Source organism: Pelophylax lessonae (genome assembly GCF_965119305.1).
Source record: "Pelophylax lessonae genome assembly, chromosome: 9".
Classification (NCBI taxonomy): domain Eukaryota; kingdom Metazoa; phylum Chordata; class Amphibia; order Anura; family Ranidae; genus Pelophylax; species Pelophylax lessonae.
Window position 1 is genome coordinate 15,167,564 of NC_138776.1, and position 9,425 is coordinate 15,176,988.

The 9,425-nt window shown below is 52.1% G+C and overlaps 1 protein-coding gene across 1 annotated transcript in view; it reads left to right on the top strand.

Moving 5' to 3' along the window:
- Window positions 1-7,372: 7,372 nt before the first annotated feature.
- Window positions 7,373-9,425, top strand: part of ZDHHC16 (zDHHC palmitoyltransferase 16) — a 41,224-nt gene continuing 39,171 nt past the window's right edge. The window contains 2 exon segments of the mRNA XM_082269113.1: window positions 7,373-7,398; window positions 7,438-7,669. Of these exon segments, the coding sequence (XP_082125239.1) occupies window positions 7,454-7,669 (216 nt within the window). The 5' untranslated portion in view covers window positions 7,373-7,398; window positions 7,438-7,453.

A 9,425-nucleotide genomic window follows, 5' to 3' on the forward strand; every position in this document is an offset into this window, starting at 1 on the left:
TATAGTCTGCACACCAGCTTTTTTTCGGCCGAAAAGTCGGAGTCGGTTGTCGGAAGCATCATACTAACAAGCCGAAAATTGGCAGATCGGACGTCGGACGAAAATTCCCTGCCAATTTTCGACGCGTGTGTACGGGGCTTTAGGTTCCCTGGACTTACCATACAGCCCAGGGTCTCCATAGAGTTACCATACAGCCTATTGTCCACTAAAGGCACAATTTATTCTAAGTTTCCCTGGACTCACCACATAGCCCAGGGTTCCCTTGGGTCTCCATAGAGCACAGTGTCCCCTAGAGTTACCATACAACCCATTGTCCACTAAAGGCACCATCTAGCCTAGTGTTTCCCTTGGATCACCATAAATATAAGTGTTCCTTGGACTCACCATTCATCCCAGGGTTCCCTGGAAGCACTATCTAGTCTACGGTTTGCTGGGATCACCGTAGAGCCAAATGTTCCTTTAATTCACCATGCAGCCCAGGGTCCCCTGGAGTCACCACAGTGCAGTGTACCCTAGAGTTATTATACAGCCCATTGTCCACTGGAGGCCCATCTAGTCTAGTGCTTCCTGTGGTCACCATCAATGGCAAGTGTTCCCTAGAGTTACCATACAGCCCAATGTCAACTGAAGGCTCAATTTATTCTAAGGTTCCCTGGACTCATACAACCCAGGGTCTCCATAGAGCACAGTGTCCCCTAGAGTTACCATACAACCCATTGTCCACTAAAGGCACCATCTAGCCTAGTGTTTCCCTGGAATCACCATTCATCCCAGGGTCCCCTGGAAGCACCATCTAGTCTAGGGTTTACTGGGGTCACCACAGAGCACAGTGTCCCCTAGAGTTACCATATAGCCCTTGGTCCACTGGAGGCCCGTCTAGTCTAGTGCTTCCTGTGGTCACCATAAATGCCAAGTGTGCATTGGACTCACCCTATAGCCCAGGGACCCCATAGAGCACAATGTTCCCTAGAGTTACCATATAGCCCATTGTCCACTGGAGGCCCCTCTAGTCTAGTGTTTCCTGTGGTGACCATAAATGCCAAGTTTGCATTGGACTCGCTCTATAGCCCAGGGAACCCATAGAGTACAATGTTCCCTAGAGTTACCATACAGCCCATTGTCCACTGGAGGCCCCTCTAGTCTAGTGTTTCCTGTGGTCACCATAAATGGCAAGTGTCATTGGACTCGCCCTATAGCCCAGGGACCCCATAGAGCACAATGTTCCCTAGAGTTACCATACAGCCCATTGTCCACTAAAGGCACAAAGGTTTGCTGGAGTCACCATAACGCCAAGTGTTCCCGGACTTACCATAGGATCCCCTGGTGTCCCAGGATATCCTGGGACTTTTTGATCCCTATGTGATGAAAACAAAAGTTACACCCAAGCACTTAACCCCCCCCCCCCCCATGCCACATGAATGTTAATGCGTCGGGGGCACCTATGCAAGAAAACCTTGAGTACGCTACATGTTCCATTCACTGGTGTGAGAGCAATTATTCACAGTTAACTCTAAATTGATGACCTGTAGGGGGCTTGTACAGCGCCACCTATGGAAAATATAGGGTACTGAAATTTGTCATCATTCACACATGCAAATTCAAAGGGTAACTCCACCTTTGTAGGGGAAAAAAATATAAAATAAAGAAAAAAATAATATAGTGTATACAATTGCGGCACGTCGCAATTGAATATTTTTAAAAATGACCTTTCCTTTCCAATCCGCAGCAATTTTCTGAAAATGCAATATGACCACCTGGAGCTGTTCTGTATACAGAAGGTGTACTGACCACACCCCCAGAAACATCATTTCCTGCTTGTGTGATTGGCTAACTGATTTTAACAGAGGTCTGAACTAAGATACAAGTCAGATTTCTGGCATCCCCTGCAACAAAAATGACATTTTTTGGTGAGAAACTCCCAATAGGAACACATCTAAAGGGATGCAGGCCCAGCATATTTCCCTATTAGTGCCCTGCAGTTTCACAGCTGATTGATAATTATAAAACCACTCACTCCCATTAGACTCAGTTTCCCCACAGAGGCACACACAGGGATTTCTTCAGAAAAACAAAAGGTAGGAATATTGTGAGATACTCCCAATAGGAAATTATGTCTAAAAGGATGCAGACCCTGTCACTTTCCACATTAGAGCCCTGCAGGTGCAGCAGCTGGTTGGTAAATTTAAAGCCACTCCCATTCACAATCACTGTTCACATGGACACAGAGAAACAAACAGCTATTTATTCAGAATAACAAAAGGAAGTAATCTGCTACAAGGGTTGTTATAATCCTTGCAATGTACAGAGATCACCCAGAGGGGAATGTTTTTTTTCTCAACAAAAGTGGAGTTAGGGCTCTTTCACACGGTCCGCCTCCGTAGGCGGATCCGTGTTGCTCAGCGGGGATCGATCCGCGATTTTTTATTAAATGTGTACAAGAAGCGTCTCTGGCAGTGAAATGGTTAAGAGGCGGAGTGAAGGGGTCATGTGCTGTTAATGCTTTTGGAGGCTGTGGATTTTAAATGGGGGGGGCAGGTCAGTGCAGTCAGCCTATTAAGTCTGCTATACAGCACCCCTTACATTTCTTGGGGTTTATTTTAAACACCGAAGAGTATTTATCTTCCCTTTTCTATCCCATAATGCATAGCTGCACCGACACCCACCCCCTCCGTCAGCTGCACTGACACCCATCCCCTCCGCAAGCTGCACCGACACGCATCCCCCCCCCCCATCAGCTGCACCGAAACCCACCCCCTCCGTCAGCTGCACTGACACCCATCCCCTCCACAAGCTGCACCGACACGCATCCCCCCCCATCAGCTGCACTGACACCCGGCCCCTCCGCCAGCTGCACCGACATGCATCCCCCCCCCCCGTCAGCTGCACAGACGCCCGTCCCCTCCGCCAGCTGCACCGACATGCATTCCCCCCCCCCGTCAGCTGCACAGACGCCCGTCCCCTCCGCCAGCTGCACCGACATGCATTCCCCCCCCCCCCTGTCAGCTGCACCGACGCCCGTCTCCCTTCCGCCAGCTGCACCGACATGCATTCCCCCCCCCCCCCCGTCAGCTGCACCGACATGCATTCCCCCCCCCCGTCAGCTGCACAGACGCCCGTCCCCTCCGCCAGCTGCACCGACATGCATTCCCCCCCCCCGTCAGCTGCACAGACGCCCGTCCCCTCCGCCAGCTGCACCGACATGCATCCCCCCCGTCAGCTGCACAGACGCCCGACCCCTCCGCCAGCTGCACCGACATGCATCCCCCCCCGTCAGCTGCACCGACGCCCGTCCCCTCCGCCAGCTGCACTGACATGCATTCCCCCCCCGTCAGCTGCACAGACGCCCGTCCCCTCCGCCAGCTGCACCGACATGCATCCCCCCCGTCAGCTGCACCGACGCCCGTCCCCTCCGCCAGCTGCACTGACATGCATTCCCCCCCCCGCCAGCTGCACCGACGCCCGTCCCCTCCGCCAGCTGCACTGACATGCATCCCCCCCCCGTCCGCTGCACAGACGCCTGTCCCCTCCGCCAGCTGCACCGACATGCATCCCCCCCATCAGCTGCACTGACATGCATCCCCCCGTCAGCTGCACAGACGCCCGTCCCCTCCGCCAGCTGCACCGACATGCATTTCCCCCCCCCCGTCAGCTGCACAGACGCCCGTCCCCTCCACCAGCTGCACCGACATGCATTCCCCCCCCTGTCAGCTGCACCGACGCCCGTCCCCTCCGCCAGCTGCACCGACATGCATTCCCCCCCCGTCCGCTGCACAGACGCCCGTCCCCTCCGCCAGCTGCACCGACATGCATCCCCCCGTCAGCTGCACCGACATGCATCCCCCCCCGTCAGCTGCACAGACGCCCGTCCCCTCCGCCAGCTGCACCGACATGCATCCCCCCGTCAGCTGCACCGACATGCATCCCCCCCCGTCAGCTGCACAGACGCCCGTCCCCTCCGCCAGCTGCACCGACATGCATTCCCCCCCCCGTCAGCTGCACAGACGCCCGACCCCCCCCGTCAGCTGCACCAACATGCATTCCCCCCCCTCCGCCAGCTGCACCGACATGCATCCCCCCCCCCCCCGTCAGCTGCACAGATGCCCGTCCCCTCCGCCAGCTGCACTGACATGCATCCCCCCCCTGTCAGCTGCACCAGCACCCACCCCCTCTGTCAGCTGTACAGACGCCCATCCCCTCAGTCAGCTGCACCGACATGCATTCCCCCCCTCATCAGCTGCACCGACACCCACCCCTCCTTAAGCACTGACACGCATTCCCCCCTCTCTCCTCATCATCTGCACCGAATGCCTTTATTGTCATTCCCAGCTTCCCTGCAGACAACAGGTGCCTCCAGCGCATGCGCAGTAAAGAATAGCAGGCTTTGCGGTCAGGTGAAGTTGGCGCCTGCGCAGTGATTTCTACACGCGTGTAGTGAGTAATGCACATGCGCGGTGTGCCGGGATGACACCGATGTGGGCTGAGTGGCATGATATCCGGTGAGATCGGCGGTCAGTGTTCATGGAGAGACCGAAGGGGGAGGAACCTGAGAGAGGAGACCGAGTCCCCGCCCACGGAGAGGCACCGACCGGCAGGTGAGACCACGAGGAGGAGGGGGGAGGTCACCATAGAGATCAGTGTGGGGTCACCATAGAGATCAGTGTCCCCCGGAGTCACCATAGAGATCAGTGTCCCCCGGAGTCACCATAGAGATCAGTGTGGGGTCACCATAGAGATCAGTGTCCCCCCGGAGTCACCATAGAGATCAGTGCCCCCGGAGTCACCATAGAGATCAGTGTCCCCCCAGAGTCACCATAGAGATCAGTGTCCCCCCGGAGTCACCATAGAGATCAGTGCCCCCGGAGTCACCATAGAGATCAGTGTGGGGTCACCATAGAGATCAGTGTCCCCCCGGAGTCACCATAGAGATCAGTGCCCCCGGAGTCACCATAGAGATCAGTGTCCCCCCAGAGTCACCATAGAGATCAGTGTCCCCCCGGAGTCACCATAGAGATCAGTGCCCCCGGAGTCACCATAGAGATCAGTGTGGGGTCACCATAGAGATCAGTGTCCCCCGGAGTCACCATAGAGATCAGTGTCCCCCCGGAGTCACCATAGAGATCAGTGTCCCCCCGGAGTCACCATAGAGATCAGTGTGGGGTCACCATAGAGATCAGTGTCCCCCCGGAGTCACCATAGAGATCAGTGTCCCCGGAGTCACCATAGAGATCAGTGTCCCCCCGGAGTCACCATAGAGATCAGTGTCCCCCCGGAGTCACCATAGAGATCAGTGTCCCCCCGGAGTCACCATAGAGATCAGTGTCCCCCCGGAGTCACCATAGAGATCAGTGTCCCCCCGGAGTCACCATAGAGATCAGTGCCCCCGGAGTCACCATAGAGATCAGTGTCTATACCTGGAACAATGTATAATGTATTCTTTCCTGGAATTCAGCTTTACCCTCATTGGTAATCCTCCCGGAATGTTTCCATTCTCTACTCATCCATTATTGATGATATCAGTATCAGTATTAGATATCAGATGGTATGTCCTCCTTGCAGTGCTCTGTGAAAAGTACCCCCCCCCCCCCCCACCTTTGGACTCATCCACATTTTAGCAGTGACCGTGAATTTAAAGGGTAACTCCACTTTCGTCTGGATAAAAAAAGTAGCAAATTAAAAATGAAATCTTATTCAATTGCTCCATAATTCATATTGTAACCGAAAGTTATTGAAAATTTCCCTTTCCTTTCCCTTCTGCAGCCGCTGTCATTTTCTGTAAATCTGGCCTCCTGGAGGCGCTCTATACACAGATAGTACACAGAGTGCACCCCCCCCCCCCCAGAAACATCATTTCCTGCTTGTGTGATTGGCTCACCAATTTTCCCAGAAGTCTGCACTAAGATACAAGTCAGATTTCTGGCATCCCCTGTAACAATAATGTCATTTTTGGTGAGATCCTCCCAATAGGAACACATCTAAAAGGATGGAGGCCCAGCAGATTTCCTCATTAGAGCACTGCAGGTGCAGCAGCTGGTTGATAATTATAAAGTTTGAATAACCGATGTGCAAATACCGTGTGAGATAAAAAATTGCAACACCCACTAATTTATTCACTAGGGCCTCTGCCTTAATCAGTTCTGGACCGGAAGGATTCCCCCCCCCCTTAATGACCAGGCCCTATTTTGCGATTCGGCACTGCGTTACTTTATTGGACAATTGCGCGGTCGTGCGACGCTGTACCCAAATACAATTGATGTCCTTTTTTTCCCACAAATAGAGTTTTCTTTTGGTGGTATTTGATCGCCTGTGCGATTTTTATTTTTTGCGCTATAAACAGAAAAAAAGCAACAATTCTGAAAAAGAACCCAATATTTTTCACATTCTGATATATAACATTCCCATAAAAAAAAAATTTAAATCAAAATTTTTTAACATTTTAGGCCAATTTGTATTCTGCTACATATTTTTGGTAAAAAAAATCGCAATAAGCGTATTTTGATTGGTTTGCGCAAAAGTTATCGCGTCTACAAACTACAGGGAAGATTTATCTCATTTTTATTGTTTTTTTTTTTTTATTTTTTACTAGTAATGGTGGCGATCTGCAATTTTTAGCGGGACTGCGACATTGCGGCGGACAGATCGGACCCCTGACTGACATTTTTGACACTTTTGGGGGGACCAGTGACATTACTACAGTAATCAGTGCTAAAAATATGCACTGTTACTGTAATAATGACACTGGCAGGGAAGGGGTTAACACTGTTGGTGATCAAGGGTTTAAATGTAAGCCTAGGGGAGTGATTCTAACTGTGGGGGGCGTGGCTTCTGAAATGATCATAGAGACCTGTGTTCCTATATAGAAGGATCACAGGAGCTCTGTAATCATTCCAGGGAGAAGAACGGTCAGCTGTGTTTACAACAGCCGACCGTTCTTCTCTCTCAGCGGGGAGCGATCGCGGGTGGCCACTGGCAATCGGAGCCGCCTGCCCCGTGCATCGGAGTTCCCGCTGACGAATGGGGGCGGGAGTGTGCTGCAGGCATGCCGACGGACGTATACCTACGTCGATTTGCGCAGCAGAGCCACATTGCCGCAGTAAATAGGCGGCAGCCGGTTGGGAACTGGTTAAGAAAAAGATATATAATGTTTGGGGGTTCTAAGTAATTTTCTAGCAAAAATCAACTGTTACATGTGAAGAAGTGTCAGACAGAGGCTTGGGGGGGGGGGGGGGGTAAGTGGTGAAGCAGTGGTAGGGGACAGTCCGCTTTCCTCTGCTCTGTGCGGCATGCACACTCCTTTCACTCTTTGTGTTTGTTTTTGTTCCAGGTGATGAGTTTTGGTCTCGGTCCAGGTGATGAGTTTTGGTCTCGGTCCAGGTGATGAGTTTTGATCTCTCGGTCCAGGTGATGAGTTTTGGGTGATGAGTTTTGGTCTCGGTCCAGGTGATGAGTATTGGGAATGAGAAACATTCGGCGCCTGTTCCTGAGGTGCCTCCGCCTGGGACACAGAAGGAAATGGACCAACGTGAACCTCCTGATCGACTACCTGCGCTACGGCCGCCTCTGCCTGGTCTCCCTGGCCTACAACTCCTTCACCGACAGCGACGTAGTGGTCGAGTCCTTGTTTGAACCCGTTTATTGGCTGGTGGATCATGTGACCAGATGGTTCGGCATAGTAAGTACTCACCCCTCCTTTACCACTTCAATACCGGGCACTTTCACCCCTCTTCCTGCCCAGGCCAATTTTCAGCTTTCAGCGCTGTCCCACTTTGAATGACAATTACGCGGTCATCCAGCACTGTACCCAAACAAAATGTTTATCATATTTTTTACACAAGTAGAGCTTTCTTTTGGTGGTATTTATTCACCACTGGGGGGGGGGGGGGGTTGTTTTTTGCTAAAGAAACAAAAAAAGGCGCTGCGCATTCGGATTGGCTCAGCGGTGGGGTAAGGAGGGGGGGTCCAAATTTCCGAGGGATGGCACCGCGGCGCCATCTCCCGGAAGTGGGGAAGGGTACCTGTCAAAAACAGGTACCCGTTCCCCCCCCTTCCCCCTGAAAGGTGCCAAATGTGGCACCTGAGGGGAGGAGGAAGCAAATGAGCGGAAGTTCCACTTTTGGGTGGAACCCCGCTTTAAATTGTAGAGAGCAGTAACACCGCTCAGGTGAGTCTGTGTCTACAATACAAGGTGGGTGCTGGACCTTGGCTCGCCACCGCAAATAGCATATATGAAAAAATTGGTCGTACACCACCAGGAAATTCAGTAAAGAAGTACTGTTGTGTATGGATGCACCGAAATGAAATTCTTGGCCGAAGCCGAATAATAATGAAATGCTTGGCCGAAGGCCGAATACCGAACGCGGTGTTTCGCATTTTTTCCATTTTTTTGTCTTCTCTCTTGTCCTCTCGTGTCTCTCTCTCTTGTCCTCTCGTGTCTCTCTCTCTTGTCCTCTCGTGTCTCTCTCTCTTGTCCTCTCACTCTCTCTCTCTCTTGTCCTCTCATGTCTCTCTCTCTCTCTCTCTCTCTCTCTTGTCCTCTCACTCTCTCTCTTGTCCTCTCATGTCTCTCTCTCTTGTCCTCTCATGTCTCTCTCTCTTGTCCTCTCATGTCTCTCTCACTCTCTCTCTCGTCCTCTCACTCTCTCTCTCTCTTGTCCTCTCATGTTTCTCTCTCTCTCTTGTCCTCTCACTCTCTCTCTCTTGTCCTCTCATGTCTCTCTCTCTTGTCCTCTCATGTCTCTCTCTCTTGTCCTCTCATCTCTCTCTCTCTCTCTCTCTCTCTCTCTCTCTCTTGTCCTCTCTCTCTCTCTCTCTCTTGTCCTCTCACTCTCTCTCTCTTGTCCTCTCACTCTCTCTCTCTTGTCCTCTCACTCTCTCTCTCTTGTCCTCTCACTCTCTCTCTCTTGTCCTCTCACTCTCTCTCTCTTGTCCTCTCACTCTCTCTCTCTTGTCCTCTCACTCTCTCTCTCTTGTCCTCTCACTCTCTCTTGTCCTCTCATGTCTCTCTCTCTCTCTCTCTCTCGTCCTCTCATGTCTCTCTCTCTCTCTTGTCCTCTCATGTCTCTCTCTCTCTCTCTCTTGTCCTCTCATGTCTCTCTCTCTCTCTCTTGTCCTCTTGTGTCTCTCTCTCTTGTCCTCTCGTGTCTCTCTCTCTTGTCCTCTCGTGTCTCTCTCTCTTGTCCTCTCGTGTCTCTCTCTCTCTTGTCCTCTCGTGTCTCTCTCTCTCTTGTCCTCTCGTGTCTCTCTCTCTCTTGTCCTCTCGTGTCTCTCTCTCTCTTGTCCTCTCGTGTCTCTCTCTCTCTTGTCCTCTCGTGTCTCTCTCTCTCTTGTCCTCTCGTGTCTCTCTCTCTCTTGTCCTCTCGTGTCTCTCTCTCTCTCTCTCTTGTCCTCTCGTGTCTCTCTCTCTCTCTCTTGTCCTCTCGTGTCTCTCT